This window comes from Marmota marmota, unplaced genomic scaffold, assembly GCF_001458135.2.
Source record: "Marmota marmota marmota unplaced genomic scaffold, marMar, whole genome shotgun sequence".
NCBI lineage: Eukaryota > Metazoa > Chordata > Mammalia > Rodentia > Sciuridae > Marmota > Marmota marmota.
The window spans coordinates 11,009,436-11,026,337 of record NW_026000222.1 but is presented as its reverse complement, the minus strand read 5'-3'; the positions used below and the strand labels follow the sequence as shown (position 1 = coordinate 11,026,337).

At 42.4% G+C, this 16,902-nt stretch overlaps 1 protein-coding gene across 4 annotated transcripts in view; it reads left to right on the top strand.

Moving 5' to 3' along the window:
- Nucleotides 1-16,902, top strand: part of Znrf1 (zinc and ring finger 1) — a 101,894-nt gene that overhangs the window by 71,446 nt on the left and 13,546 nt on the right. For all 4 annotated transcript variants that reach the window (XR_007343594.1, XM_015496068.2, XM_015496070.2 and 1 more), the window contains exon 2: nt 15,300-15,395. Coding sequence is in view for 3 of the 4 variants with exons in the window: in XM_015496068.2 (XP_015351554.1) it covers nt 15,300-15,395 (96 nt within the window). In the remaining variant the exon portion in view is untranslated. The remainder of the gene's footprint in view (nt 1-15,299; nt 15,396-16,902) is intronic.

Below are 16,902 nucleotides of genomic sequence, written 5' to 3'. Positions count from 1 at the left end.
TCCTCCTCCTCCTCCTCCTTCCTCCTCCTCCTCCTCCTCCTCCTCCCTCCCTTCTTTCCTTCCTTTCCTCCTTCCTTCCCTCCCTCCCTCCCCCAGGGTCTTGTGCATATTAGATAAACACTCTACCACTAAACTATTTCCTTAGCCCCACCCCATTTTGTTTTTGTTTTTTTATATTGGAAATTGAACCCAGGCCACTTTACCACTAAATAAGCTACATCCCCAACCCTTTTTTTATTTTGAGATAGGGTCTTGCTAAATTGCTAAACTGGCCTTGAACTTGCAATCTTCCTACCTCAGCCTTCTGAGTCCCTGGGATTACAGGCATCTACCACCACACCAACCTTCTCGGGTCCTTTTTATTTATTTTTTATTTTTTGACAGGGTCTCACTGAGTTGCCCAGATTGACCTCAAACTTGTGATACTTCGCCTCTAGCCTCCTGAATAGTTTTGATTACATACATACACCATCACACCCAGCCTGACATTTATTTTCTTAACATTTTTTGGAGGTGAAAAATCTCAAATGAGCTTAAGTGGGCTGAGAGGTAGCTCAGTGGCAGAGCACTTGTCTAGGACACTGAAGGCCCTGAATTTGATGGCCAGTAAAAATAAATAAATGAATGAATAAATGAATAAATAAATAAATAAATACTAAATTAGAAATTAATTAATTAGAAATCTAAATTGACCTTACTAGGGACTGAACCCAGGGGTGCTTAACCACTGAGCCACATCCTCAATCCTTTTTTGTATTTTATTCAGAGACAGGGTCTCACTGAGTTGTTGAGGCTGGCTTTGAACTTGTGATCCTCCTGTCTCAGCCTCCCAAGCCACTAGGATTAGAGGTCTATACCACCAAGCCTGCCTACCTTACTAAGCTTTTTTTTTTTTTTTTAAGTTGTAGTTGGACCTTTATTTTATTTATTTATATGTAGTACTAAGACTCGAACCCAGTGCCTCACACATGCTAAGCAAGTGTTCTGCCACTAAGCCACAATCCCAGCCCCACTTACTAGGCTTTTAAAAGCAAGGTATTGTCAGGGTTGCATTCCTCCTGGAAATCCATTTTTTGCCTTTTCAGCCTCTAGAGGCTAAAATGTAACATCTTCAAATTTCTCTCTAACTGCTTCCATAGTGGTTATCTCCTATGTCTCTCCAACCTCTCTAATAAGAGCTGGGCAATTACATTGGACCAATATGGATAATCTCCCCCATTTTAAAATATATATTTCCCCCAATGGAAGCCAGGAGCACTTTACCACCGAACTATATCCCCAGTCTTTCTTTTTTTTTTTTTTAAGACAGGGTCTCACTGCAGGCTGGCCTCGAGCTTGCCATCCTCCTGTCTCAGCCTCCTGAGTTGCTGGGATTATAGGTGTGTGCTGCCACATCTAGTATAAAATTCTTAATTTATCACATCTGCATAGTCCTTTTGAATGTAAGGTAACATTTGCAGCTCTGGGGATTAGGATGTAGATGTCTTTGAGGACCTTTATTCTTCCTACAACACACTTGTACAGTTATGTACATATGTTCTCATTCAATTGTTAGGTTGTTTAAAAATAAATTTCTGTAATGAAGATAAGAAAATAGAATCTCAGGGCTGGGGCTGGGACTCAGTGGTAGAGCACTTGCCTTGCATGTGTGAGGCCCTGGGTTCAATCCTCAGCACCACATAAATAAAATGAAGGTATTGTATCCATCTACAACTAAAAACTTTTAAAAAGAAAAAAAAATGGAATCTCAGGAAGGTGAAGTGGCCACATTACTTATAATGAAAGAAATAGTGCTTGAATACTTGAGTCTTGAGTCCAGATCTGCGTTTTTCTGTTCTTTATTTTATTTTTTTTTTTTAACTGAGGATTAAGCCCAGGGGCGCTTAGCCACTGAGCCACATCCCCAGCCCTTTTTATATTTTATTTTGAGACAGGGTCTCAAGTTGACTTAGGGCCTCACTAAGTTACTGAGGCTGGCCTTGAACTTGCAGTCCTCCTGCCTCTTAGCCTCCCAAGTGTGTATGTGGGGGGGTTTACAAATATATGCCACTGCACCTTTGCAGTGTTTTTCTGTTCTATGTGGCTGCTTGTTTTTTCATTCTTTCCATAGGGTCTCACTGAGTTGCCCAGACTGGCCTCAAATTTGTAATACTTTGCCTCTAGCCTCCTGAATAGGTGGAGGTATTTGAATAAATGATATCTGTCAATATTTCTATTCCTGAAGCCTATATTCAGGGAAGTCAGTGTGCTGACTTGAAATGAGGGAATGTCAAAATCAATGTAAAACTATTCTTCAAGGTGAAATGTCAAAATGACTAAGGAATTCCCATTTTATGTGGTCCTCTCATAATATGTTTCTAAGGTCTAATTCAGAGACTGCTTACTAGGGTAATTCTTTGTCTGTTGAGACATGCTTAACTCTGTTACATTGTATCACACACCTTTCACTTTCTAGCCATATTACTTATTATCATTGGGAGATCCCTGGCTTTGTTAATATTGGAACTTTCACCATTACTGAAAATTTATGAGGTGTCCTCATGTTCTTCCTACCATATTGAAGTCTGCCCTCTACCCTTCTTGCTTCCACTGTCTGCCCTCCCATTCTTATGTACCAGATTCAAATAACCTGCACCAGAGAAGAAAAACAATTCAATAATACAGTTCACACACCGTGTGTGGAGGTCATGCACTATTTTAGGAACCTTAGATTTCATTGTCCTTCTAATTTGTGCTGTGTCTCACGGATGTGTCTGGGAAATTCTTTTCTACCTTTTGGTCTGTACTTTATATCTCTCTAAGGTCTTCCCACCTTTTCCTCAGTGATCGTTGTAGTCATGGATGATAGAAAAGCAAGGCCTGAAGCATGAAAGCGCATGAAGGCCTTTTTTTTTTTTTTTTAAACTCTGATAGTTCCTTTGATAGGGCTGATCGCTGCCCTGTTGTTGAGCTTTCAAAACAACTCTGTCCTACTCTTTTGGCTTCTTCTGTAGATGCCATTTCAAAACACAGTTGTGGCCTACAGGACCATGTTCTCTGAGTTCCTGCCTCCATCTGCTTCAGTGTTGGAGGTACAGCTGAGCAGAGGATGCTTTGATGAGAAGGGGCCAGGTCGAGGTTCAAGCAAGAAACCAGTTTGCAGCCTTGCTAGGGCCCAAGCCTGAGCGGTAGCTTTTGTGAAATGAACACAGCAGCATGTGTTCTGCAACCTGGGATTATAGTAGGAGCCATGGAAGAACCTTCTAGTGTACCTCCAGTGATATGAAGGCCAGGCTTGTCATCATTAATAGATGTAAGTTACACAGTGTGAAGCAAATGGTCTTGTATAAACAGTCACTTAGATCATAATGTCACATCCATTGGCTGGTGAGTCAGATACTCTGCTGAATATGATCTAATGGTGTGTTCAAGCATTTTCTTTCTTGTCAGTAAAAAATTCCAGTGGAGTGGACACTGCCTTTAGAAACCCAGAAATAAATTATTGATTCTGTGTAGATATTTTTGTAAGATTTCCCGTCTTTGTCCTTTTCCCTTCTCTAACTCTCCTTTATTCCTCCAGCCATACCCCCAAACATACATGTGCACACATTCATTCTGTTTCTCTCCCTCTCCCCCTCTCTGTGCCCCCATATTTCCCCATTTAAAAAAAAAATTTGGAAAGCTGGTTGAAGGTTATGGTTTTAACTAGATCAATAAAGACCCATGAGTTGGAAAGCAGTCTATATCCAGTGGAGAAGCAAGCCTGCTGCGGGGCACTTCCCAGGCTAGTTTGGTTTCTTTGGAAAAGTCGCTGAGGTCACCTGCTATGAGTAAGGCTCAACCTGCAAGGTTGATATCCTGCCCAGCAATGTCACCCTCAAGCTGGAGGAAGTGATTCTCCTTTCTTTTGTAATGTAGAAAAAGTCCACAAATCCTTGCCTTTTTTGCTTAAAGACCAGTTTTTTGATAGTTTGTTTTGGTACTGGGGATTGAACCCAGAGGCACTTTACCACTGAGCTATATAGCCCCAGCCTTTTTTTTTTTAGTGGTTGTAGATGGACAGCATGCCTTTATTTTATTTTTATGTGGTACTAAGGATTGTACCTAGTACCTCACACATTCTAGGGAAGTGTTCTGCCTCTGAGCTACAGCCCCCCCCCCAAATTTTTATTGAGAGATAGGGTCTTGCTAAATTGCTGAGGCTGGCCTTGAATTTGCAATCCTCCTGCCTCACCCTCCCATAGTTGCTGGGATTATATTGTGGCATGCGCCACAATACCAGCCTTAAAGACCAGTTTTTATTGTTGCCTTTAAGAGTGTTCTTGGACATTGTGCCAACACTATAAAATCCACTCCAGCAGTGGTTATGAGTATAGGGTCAGAGGAGCATAGGTGCGTGGTATGTTGGGGATTGAAATGGAGGTGGGACAACCTCAGCAACTTAACAAGAACAAGGTATTCAGTTAAATAACTAAACATTTCCTGACCAGATCTATCCCCATTGCCTTCCTTTTAGGTAATCTCTAATGTCTAAGAACTAGAAGTAGTTCTGGCATGATCCTTTGGATACTGAACAATCTTCCTCTTTGAACAGATGGCCCATCCTTTAAATAAGACATCTCCAAAATACAAGCCAAATGTTCCCCTGGAGACCTTTAGATCCACACTTTTGGAGTTTTAATTGGATGCCCCTAAACTTGTCCAATCATGGCAGCCAGGTGACAAGGAATTGTAAGTCAACATCCATGTTAGCCAGTAGTTGGAAACTTGATTCCCACTCACATTAAGGTTTTTATGTTCTTGTACCTGCTCAGGTTCAGTCAGACCTTCAGGTCTCTATCCCTGCCTCCAGTCCTTTCCCTCCTAAGCAGCCCTTCTTCTCTCTGGAAGAAATGAGTTACAGGGTCAAGGGAAGAGAGCCAGTAGATCGCCAGAGCTCCTGCTGCTGGCAGATGCTTTTCCTGTTCTTCAAGTGGCTGGAATGCTGCTGTTGCAAGTTGGACTTGCTGGCTGGCAGTGTGGGTTTGACATCTGGATACTCTGTGTACCTTTACATGCACACTGTACAGTTCTTCCCTCTGTTCTGCATGTCGATATCTTCACTGAGCCTGTTCTGGTTTGCAGCAAATGAGCAGGAATAGCTTTATGTGGTATGTGATTGAGTCTATATATTTGTTCAAGTATGTATTTTTCATATATTCTTTGGCTTAAAGGCATATCCATCTCACAATTTAACAACTCTATTTCCCCTTTTTTGTTCTTTTTGTAGTGCTGGGGATTGAACTCATGCATACTAGGCAAGAGTTCTAAACTAAACTAAACCACATCTCCAGCCCCAAATTTAACAACTGTAAAATCAAGAAATGCCACATAGTCATATCTTAAAATTATAATTGGCAGCCTCCCCTCCTACTGCCAAAGGTTCATAATGATGGCTCTCATAAGTGATCAAATGATGACATCTCGGAATCTACAAAGTACTTTGCATACATACAACTCATTTTTCACTTTTTGCATGAAGAATTTATGAATTTCCTTGAATCGGTAGGTTTATCAGCAAGCGTCAGTATATTAGAGCAATACCAATTCAACCAATAAGTGGGCCTTTCCACATTTCACATTGCCTTACCTACTTGACATTCATGCATCCATCTTTGGTTGGGCTTTAAAGCAATTCTGGACAGTAAGCAGAGCACTGCAGATATTATAATAGCTTGTATGAGGTCACTTGGCTGGTAACTGGCAAAGTCTGGGTTTTCTAACTTCTAGTATCTTTCCTTCAAACTAGTCAGCACAGAATCTGGAAACAGAAAATGTTGGGGGTGGAATATAGTGTGCAAAGAGTAAAGAATGGACATCATCACTCCTGTGAGAATTTGTGTAGTAGATACAAGTTGGGAATCCTGACACTCAATAGAAGAAATGACTAAGCACAGTATGTTAGCTTATCAATATGGAATGCAGACATTGAAAGTGATAAGTATATAGATTATTATTGATTCAAGAAATTATGTATATTTAAAGAGCAGAATATAAATATCTAAGCAGACAACATTCTGGGAAGATAGTGGCTAGAATACATGCCCAGTGCCAATTATTACCTCTTTAAACCTCTTTAAACCAAGTAGAGGAGCAGGCCAGCAGGGCCCGGAGGGAGTTAGAAAACTCCAGAGACAATGTAAGAGAAGTTATGGAGGAAGAGATATTAGATTATGACATAGTAACCAAGAGTCTTTTCAGCTTAGGAGCTTAGCACATGCATTTATTTTCCTAGTGCAGCAGTGTGCAGCATGACAGGAGGGGAACTTTGTCCACTGTTGTTACCTGCCGCAGTCTGGCTGGGCACAATTCAGGAGCCACTTATCAAGCAGAAACGAACTTTATTTTTAGAACACACAGGCACTCCACAGGAGCTCTTCAGGAATTCCCTCAGACCCCAACTGCCACCACCGGCTTCCCACGAGCCTCCCAACCCCCCACTCCTCCTGCTCTTGAGGCCGATTGGCTGGGTTGCATGGGCGGAGCCAAAAGAGTCCCCCAATGAGCAGCTCTGTGGTCTGAAAGGGCGGGGGAAACAGCCCAATGAGCATCACCACAGAGGAGCCAATCAGCTAGCAGCTGGAAGTTTGCTGGGGCCACAGTGAGCCAATCAGCTGGAAGTTTGCTGGGGCCTCTTGGGCTGTGGCTCTCAACAGTTTCCCAGGGACCCAAAGCTACCAGGCTACCAGGCTTTGTCTCAACACCTCTTTCCTGACCACTGCAGCATTGCAAATAGCGTGGTGAATCATGCACTGGCTCTTCAAGTTTTCTTGGATGTGTATTCATTACTTCTACTCACATTTTATTGGCTAAGACAGTAAACCTACCCTTAACTTCAAAGGGAGCAGGCAAATACAGCTGTACTGTATAGCTTGAAGAAGGAAAGCTAGAAATAATCAGTAAATAGCATTCATGACTAATCACTAAAGAAATGATAAAACAGGAAAAACAAATTCTGTAAAAGAAGGAAGACCTGAGTTTGCATACTGAAAGATATAACTGATGAGAAAAGATACACCTAGCATATCCTGGTAACATTTTGAACTCTTAGGATGAAGAGAAAAATCTTTCAAGCTTTCAGGCCAGGGGAACAAATAATTTACAAAGGGGGAAAAATCACATTGGCCCCCAGATTTCTTATTTGCAACACTAAGAAGCTAGAAGATGGTGGAATTTCATCTCTATATCACTAAAGATAAAAGGAATATTCCTTTATGTGAAGAGAGTTATTATAAGGAATTGGCTCACATGATTACAGAGGCTGAGAAGTCCTAGCCTATAGCCTCCTGCAAACTGGAGACCCCAGAAGTAATAAACATTTCCAGCCTGAGTCAGGAACCAGGAGAGCTGATGGTACAAGAGCAAAAGAATCCTGTACCCAGCCATCAGTGAAAGAAAGGTATTCTGAGTGTATGCAAGGATTCAGATGTGTCTCCCACTGTCCTTGTTATGATGCCTAGATGCTCCACCCTTGCTGGTCTAATGCATCAAGGTCTCAGCTTACCTGTCACCTCCTTAGAGCCTTTCCTGACCACTAAATTTACCTTAGCCAACACACACACACACCTTTTTCCCCTGCTTTCTCTTCACAACACAGCTTCCTGCTTGATGCTTTTGTTCAGTGTTTCATCATGAAAATTTCTAATACATAGAAAAGTTGGAAGAAGTTTAATCCATGTGTCTTTTTTTTATGTATTTCCTTTTAATGCAGCCATCAGTATACTTCCCTCTAAAAGCTTCAGTGGATATGTCATTAACTGTAGTTGTATTTGTTTATGGGTTTTTCTGATTGAGGCAAAATTTGCAAACAAAAAAATCTCAAATCTGATAAATTTTTACAAATTAATGCATGTATATGTACTCCAAACCCTTCTCTTGATATAGAATACTCCTATCACCCTAGAAAGTTTTTTATCACTTTCTCAATCTCCTACCCTCTAGGGACAACCATTGTTTTTTTGTTTTTGTTTTTTTCCCATGATCAATTGGTTTTGTCTGTTCTAGAACTTACCATAATAATTATAATCATCCTGTGTGCTCTTTTGTTTTTTGTTTGTTTGTTTCTTTTTTTATGTGTGCGAGGTGCTAGGGATTGAATCCAGGACCTTGCACATGCTAGGCAAGTAAGTGCTTTACCACTGAGCACATCCCAGCCCCAACTTGGCATGTCTTTAATGTTCATCCAATTTGTTGCATGTGTCAGTAGCTTGTTGCCTGTTATTGCTGAGTAGTTTTCCATTGTATTAAATGAACATTCCACAGATTCTTTATCCATTCTATTAATGGCCAGTTTGGCTGTCCATAATACAGCTGTGATAAACATTCTTGTAAATGTCTACTTGCAGACATGTTTTCATTTGGAGGTGGGTAAATATATACACGAGAAATTACTTAGCTCACAGACTGAGAGTATGTTTGTTTTATGAAGAAATGCATGACCTTTGTGGCTGGGCTTGTGCTCAGTGGTAGAGTGCTTGCCTAGCATGTGTGAGGCACTGGGATCAATTCTGAGCACCACATATATGTAAATAAATGAATAAAATAAAGATCCATCAACATCTAAATAAAATTTTAAAAAAGAAAAAGAAAAATATGACCTTTTCCTAAAATGGCTATCATTGTACACTCCTCAACAATATATGAAAGTTCCAGTTGCTCCACATCCTTACCAACTTGTGGCATCGTCAGTCTTTTAAATTTTATTGTTTCACATTTTAATACACAGGATTCTCCAGAGAAACAGAACCTCTATGTGAAGAGAGTTATTATAAGGAATTGGCTCACATGATTACAGAGGCTGAGAAGTCCTAGCCCATCACCTGCAAACTGGAGACCCCAGAAGTAACAAAACATTTCCAGCCTGAGTTCAGGAACCAGGAGAGCTGATGGTGCAAGAGCAGGAAGAGGCTCATGTCCTAACTGGAGCACTCAGGCAGAACAAGAGCAAAGTTTCGCTTTCTTGCCTTTTTGTTCTATTCAGGCCCTCAACAGATTGGATGAGGCCTGCCTATTGGGGAGGGCAGTCTGCTTTGTATAGTCTGCCACTTCCAATGCCAGCCTCATCTTGAAACACCCTATGGACACACCTAGAAACAATATTTAGCCAAATATCTGGGCCCCCTATCACCCAGTCGAGTTGACACATAAAATTAACTATCACAACAGGTATGCACACACACATACACAAATTGATTTTAGCTGTCAGTGTAGGTCTCTTCAAATATCTTCTTTTGTCTCCTGGATAAATAGGTGAGCCCCCAGGCCCTAGAACAAAACTACAGAGACTGAGTCTAGAAGAGAGGTATTGAAAGAGACAAAAAACAGTGGTAGAGCACTTGCCTAGCATATGTGAGGCACTGGGATCAATTCTGAGCACCACCACTGGGATCAATTCTGAGTGCCTTTCCTCAGTTCAAAATGTTCTCCAGGAGACACTCCCTTGCACCTCAGCAATTGATAAATTATACATTTGTTTTTTAGTAGGAAAATGTATTTGTGTCTGTGAATGAAGAATGTAATACCTTTACCAAATCTCATGTTACCTCTCTGATCTTCTATTTGTAATAAATCCTGTTTAATAAATTCATTTGGTCAAGTCCCATTTTATTGACATTAAGCCCCACAAGAATGTGACAGGGAGAGATCAGAGTTGGCAACTGGGAACTGACCTGTAAGAACAGAGTTGGGGGAGTTGCTCTTGGAGCTCCAGGCTGAGAGGAGTCCGCATATCTCCTCTTCCCCTAGACAGGAGGCCTGCCCCAGTGAGGGTGATCATCTTCCTTTACCCTGGTTGCTTCTTTTGATTCTTCTACCTTTAGGTGATCCCAGAGACAAGCAGAACTGGGGCAGCCATTAAAATAGCGCATCAGCATAGGGAGGGAGGAGAAGGAGGGGGAGAAAACTGGAGCAACATGCAGTCAGCACATGGTCCTGCCAGGGGAAATCAGGTCTTAAAGGAGAAAGTAGCAGTTTGGGATAATGAGAAGTATATTGGTCCCCAGAGCTCAAAAACTAACTTATATTATAAGCTGAGTGTTATAATGGTTTAGAAGAGTTCTTCTAACTGGATCTTGTTGCCCCATCCTTCCTTAATTGCACCAGGAGATGGGAAGGACCCTGGTGATGTCTGAGGACCAGGGTACCTGACCCAAGAAGATGCTTGTCAAAGCACATGACTCTGAGTGTTCTTGGGATTACCTACCAATGGGCCGTTCCTTTGACCTGGCACTAAAACTGTCACCAGGGACAAGGACAGACTTGTCTCCTCTTAGGAGCTTTGGTCTTTGGTAGATGTCAAAATAGCAAGGTATTCCCCATGTAAGCATAGTGTCTGATGAATTGGACTCTCCTCCATTCTTCTGGATGTAGAAACAACCTATCTGATGATAAGAAAAAGGAAAGAAATGAGGTCTTCATTAGAATTACTCTCTTGGCTACTCTCAGTGGAATCCTATATCATTTGCTTTATTGAGCCACTAGCACAGAATAGGACCATCACAGATAAGTTACCTACGGTACTGTCAGACAGTTCTTCCTCATTCTGAGACATTGGCATAAAAGGACAGGAACCAAGTTCCTACCTTTGCCTCAGTTTGATGCAAGAGACAGTGGCTTAAGGTGAATGAGGGTCAGACTTGGCCAGCAAGCCTGAGCTAGCTGACATCTCCCTCCATGTTAGTGGCAGACATGTAACAAATGCAGATGGACAGGCACCTGAAGGCCTTGGAGGGCTGGCTTCTCTTCCCCTGCCTCCAGGGTATACCAGGCAGCATCTGATCTAAGAACAATTTGAGAGAGTTCTGAAGAGCCTACCTGAGGCTTTCTCTTGAAAGAATGTAAAGCCCCCCTGATTCACTGTTCCCAAGTGCTTCTGAGGCCTCTGAGAAAATTTGACAGAGTCATGTGAACTGGATTACTCTGCAGATCATTGGTTTATTTTTGTTTGCAGGGCTGTTTTTCATTTGGTACAGACTTCTTTCCAAATGGAATCAAAATTTTCTAGATATTTTACCTTCAGATAGCTCACAAACATCACAGTATTTATCATTCCATAGGGCTATTGGTGTTGAATCAAGGCTGGACAATTACGAGAAAAGATTGGGGCAGTAGAGTAGTAGAATCCATCGTGATCATCGGATGACCTTTCAGGAAAGAAAGTGGGGACATTAGTTTTTTTTTTCCCTTAGCTCTTTGTATTTTTCTGTCCCTCTTTTTTCTTTTATTTTCCATTTAAAAGGTAATTTGTAAACCCAACATCTTAACCAGTACTGTAGGCTCAGTGCCAAGTGGAAAGCAGAACTCTGTTCTTCCACATTAACAGAATTCCCAGAAAAATTAACTAAATTCGCCATTGTGATGGGATTATTCAGAACCATGGGTACTTCAGGAGAAATGCAACGACATGTTGTAAGGTTTGAAATGAGTATTCGCTAAGACCATGTCTGGGTTCGTTTTGCCATGTAACTCCTCTTTCTGTGCTAGCCAGCAGTGGCACAGAAGTGCCAGCTCCATGGGCACTCTCTGGTCGTGTCCTAGCTCTGGCTGTTTATAGCTGCATTAACCTAGAACAGCTTCCTTAATCTTGTGGTCCTCAATATCTTTGTCTGTGAAACAGAGTTAATAACAGCACCTACCTTATTTTTACCTTGCAATGAGAAGGCATGTAAATCCTTTTTGGACAGTGACTGTCCATACAAATAAGTCAGTAAATGCAAAGTGTTATTTCTTTATCATCATATCCAAGAGGTGGTGCCGTAGAGGTTAAACAGACTGTTGTTTCCTCATTGGCGGTATGGAAAGTGCCAGTAGCTGTGCACAGTGCTCTAGAAGTTCAAAGGAAACTGTGGGATCCAGCAGAGATGTGGCTGCTGGCCACTTCCAGCAGACTGCTTGGCCTGTGGCCAGTCTTCCCTTGTTCAGGGTCCTACAAGTACATCACCATAGACCGCAGTTATCCTAAGTCCTTCCTTTAACCCTTTTATTCGTTCCTGTCCCATCCAGTGCCACTTGGCCCAATGATGATTCTACCACCTAAGTTTGGTTCACTTCTTTTCACAGTACTTCCATGTTTCTTGTTTCATTTAATCCTTGCAAGAGTAAAATGAATTCCCCTATCTTTTAGATGAGGAGTTTAAGGTCCACAAGGGGTAGATTAGTTGCCAGGGTCTTGAAGCTGGAACACCTGGGTCATCTTCCCATTTCCCACTTACATAGGGTTATTTTGTGAGCCTTCACAAAATAACACATAACAAAAGCACCCAGGGGCACTAACCTCCCTTTAGTTAAAATGCAGGCCTCCTGTCACCAAGCTTCTTCCTTTCCAGAGGCAACATCTCCCAGTCTACCTCTTTTTTCTTTTTTGCAGTGCCAGGAATTGAATCCCAGGCCTCATGCATGGAGGGAAGTGGGCAGGCATTCTGCCACTGAGCTGCATTCTCAGCCTCCAAACCTTCCTCCCTCCCTCCCTTCCTTCCTCCCTTCTTTCCTTCCTCCATTTTGTTTTTATGTGGTGCTGAGGATTGAACCCAGTGCCTCATGTATGCTAGGCAAGCACTCTATCTCTAAGCCACAACTCCAGCCCCTACCTCTTTCTTAAAATGCTGTGGCTAACTCTTTCTTCCCTAGTGGAAGAACTTTGGGCTCAGAGCTAAGAAGTCTAGTCTTGGCTTTACCATGTCACTCATGTGACCTTTCAAGACTCCAAGGCCTCACTGGAGCCTATTCTCTCCTCTGTATAATGAGAGGGTTGCTCTGATCCTTTTTCCCCCATGACATACACATTTGGTGACATGTCCTGGTAGACCTTCTTTTTGGGTGGCCTGCTTGCCAACGCCTTACCTATAAATTGACCCCCCTTCTGCACTCAAGGAACCACACTGGAATACAGGGAGTGCATATGCTTACATTGGGTAACCGTGCATCTATTCTAAGTTATCAGGAAAGTGAGGAAGTGTAAGGCTTTTCCTGGTGAAAGATTACTTTAAACACCTCAAAAGGACCTTGAAGAGTACCTCCCTCTGTGCTACCACAGTCTCAGCCCTCAGTCTGCAAGCGGGATACTAACTTAGCAAGTTCAAAGTGCAGGTGTCCTGTAGCCACTTAAAGTTTACAAAACCTTGTTCTTTTGAATTGGAAAAAAAACACAACACTGTGAGAACACCAAGGGACTGGGGTTAGAAATGAAGAGCATCTTCATTCTGAGACTCAGGTTCATTCCTCATCTCTCCATTGTGTATGTGGCACTGGATCTGCACATTTTTAAACTGATTATAAAATAATCAGCCTGGTGCATTTTAGAACCAATTCTACCAGAAAATTGGGGGTGGAATATCACTCTCTTTACTCCTAAGTTCTTTTTTCAGTCTTTTGGTTTTTTAACTGTGCAGAGGTCAGAAATGAAAAAAAATTTGTCTGGAGTCCCTGGATTGGTACCATTTCCAAGGCTTTTTAGCTGAGATGCTTAGATATTGATAATCTTTGAGGGAAGGTCTTAAGGGATTGGGGACCATTCCATAGAGTGTCCATTTTGACCATAGTTAACCAGGCCCTGAATTTACTGTTTGGTCCTGTAGTTCAAAGCATTGTCACTGGAAAAAAAAAAAAAAAGAGTATTTGGGAGACTTGAAGCAAATGCTTGTGCCAGCTTGCTTCCTACCTCAGTGCCACCCACCCCAGTCACAACTTTCCACACAGATGAGGGAAGTAGCCACAGGAAGAACACTGGGAAGGTATGAACTCTTCTCTGTTCTGAGACCAACAACAGTCAATTTTGAGTGCTTGGCCTTTTATCTTTTCATAACTAATACTAAAGACAGTCATTACCAACATCAAATAAAATTGTGGATGAAAAATTTGACCAAAAAGTAACAGGAGTGTGAAATCTTCACATAAGGAATTAGATATGCCATATTAGGAAGTGCAGATGGGCAAGTAGGAATCATAGTCACGAAAGAAAAGCTGTGTTGCAGCTTTTTTTTTTTTGATGCAAATAAATAACTTTTCAATATCAGTGAATCTTTTTGATAGAATTTACATGGAAAAGAATTGACCTATTTAACAATTATTTCAATAAAAGTAAAATGGAAAAGATTGAAAATATTCGTTTCTATTGTATTAAAAAAAGAAAAGAAAACTATGGATCCAAGCATAGTGGTGCACACCTGTGATCCCAGTGACTTGGGAGACTTAGGCAGGAGGATCAAAAATTCAAAGCCAACCTTGGCAACTTAGTAAGAAGAAGTAGCTCAGTGGTAAAGTGCCCCTGAGTTCAAGCCCCAGTATAACAAAACAAAACAAAACAAAATCTAGGGATTAGGTTTACTTAATGCATTGAGTTCAACACAAAAGATGCTTGACCAGAATTCACTAGTACTAAAACAGTGCTAATGAAACCTTTGGGAATATAAATGGTCCAAACTTCTCTGGGAATAAAATAGCAGATCATGAAACCCTGTGTTCACCTGGCACCTCGAAATAGCTATTTCGCTTGGTGACATTTGGAAGCACTTTGGAGGGCTACACTGCTGCTTTCCTTCCCAGAAGACAGCTGCCTTAGCCATGAGGGAGGCACAGGGTGTGCTGGGTGAGGAATGAAGGTGCTGCCTGGCTGGGTGGGAGAGGAGTCTGAGCAGGTTGAGGGATGGAGGTGCCAATGACTATGGTAATTCCTCCCAAGGGTGATCTAGCCAAATGGTTTGAAGGCTGTGAGGTAGAAAAATATTAAATTCTTTGTTATTCAAAGATTGATTATTCAGGCTGGGCATGTTGGCGCACGCCTATAATCCCAGCAGCTCAAGAGGCTGAGACAGGAGGATCATGAATTCAAAGCCAGCCTCAGCAAAGGCAAGGCACTAAGCAACTCAGTGAGACCCTGTCTCTAAATACAATACAAAATGGGGCTGGGATGTGGCTCAGTGGTCGAGTGCCCCTGAGTTCAGTCCCCAGTAGCCCCCATAGAAAAAGATTGATTATTCGGCTGTCTTGATTTGCTTCCTCTATCCTTGTTGTCTACTAGACCCTACTGGGAAAGGGTCATGAAGAAAATTAAGCTAAAACCACGTATCGGTGACCTCTGTTTAACATTATCAAAGGGTATGTGACAGGAGAGCCTTAGAGAAAACTGGGAGCCAAAGGCTGTGATGGGAAGGCCACAGTCATGATGGTCTAGATTGTCATTGTCCATGTTGATGCTACCCCTACACACATCATTTGAGTGTGTCTACATTTATTGTAGATCCTTTGGATTTGGAGAAGACATTTCATTCTGTTCTCCTCTCTTTCAGGTTTCAAGTGCCCCATTTGCTCCAAGTCTGTGGCTTCTGATGAGATGGAAATGCACTTTATAATGTGTCTGAGCAAACCTCGCCTCTCATACAATGGTAAGGGCTGGGCCTTGCTGGCCTCCTGAGGTTGTTGTGGGTATAGCCAGTTCTGGGAGAGGCTCTGATTGAGGGGAACTGTACAGTTTTATTCGCCTTACGGCAGGAATGCCTACATGGTGATAAGAAACCTATTGTTTCAGGGAGCTGGGAGTACAAGTTAGTGGCAAAGAAATGGGCCAAGAAAGGTAGGCCCAGGGTCAGGTCCATGGCACCGTGAAAGCTCTCAGGGCTTCATCAATAATCTTCCCTCTACCCCTTCTGTTTCATGGACATACCCATTCTTTCATCCTTTGCACACCTGACCATAGCAGGCCCCAAGATAGCCAGACTCACTCTAAAAGCCAGCAAAGGGGGCTAGCGGGAGCATTGTCCCTCCCTGGGGAATAGGAGCCTGTGCGCTGGTGGTATGCACAGGATACTGGAAGCCTGGTCATCACCTCACTTTGCAACTCAGGTGAACACCTGATTAAGCCCTCTGACTCCCTGCAGCAGAGAACATGAGGGAATCGGTGAATCTAAGGACACCCTTTATGGATTCAAGTGCTGTCACATAGCCTCAATGCTCCACCAAGGCTTCCTACCTTGGAGGCTGCCCTGAAACTAAGCAGTGAATATAGCAGGAGGGGGGATCATGGAGCCCAGGATTCTGTGACATTCAAGTCTCCCTAATATCTCCAGGGACAAAAAAGTGTCAACAACTGCCTGGTATACTATGAGTAAAGATTCAGAGTTCAGCTGATCTGAGTTTGGACCTTCCTCTACCACTCACTATTATCTCAGATAAGTTGCTTAGCATAGTAGGGCCTCAGTTTTCTGGTCCATAAAATGGTGATAGCATTCCCTCATCCATGGGATTCTTGACCTAAGATATATTACACAGAAAACCCCTTACCTTAGCACAGAGCCTGACACATGGTTGGCAGTGGTCGTGGGAGAGGCAAGGCCTTCCATAGGCTTCTTATGGCAGTTTTCCAGATAGAAGGCATAGTGCTGCTTAGCTTATGCTGCTGGGGCACTGTGGTTGTCCATTCTTATGTCTTTAAACTGATCTCCAAATTCTGTTCATCAGAGAACTTCATGGGTGTTGGCTAACCCTGCAGTAGGCCCAGCCTCTCAAATTAAAGTCAGAGCAGGGGGGCTGGGGAAATAGCTCCACTGGTAGAGTGCTTGCCTTGCATGCACAAGGCCCTGGGTTCAATCCCCAGCACCACAAAAAAAAAAAAAAAAAAAAAGTCAGAGCAGGGACTAGAAGAGTTATGGTATCTCAGAATCTGAAGACTTGTTTTTCCTTGCCCCCATCCTAACAATGGACATTTCCTGGAAAGGCTTTCCTCACACCAGATATGTTCTTCCCACATAAAGCATCAGCCATTGATTCTGGGAAATAAATCGGTGACTAATCTGATCTGCTCAATTCTGCTGAAAACATATCCTACCACAGGTTGAGTAACCCTTATCTGAAACGCTTAGAACAGAAGTGTTTCAAATTTGGGAGTTTTTCAGA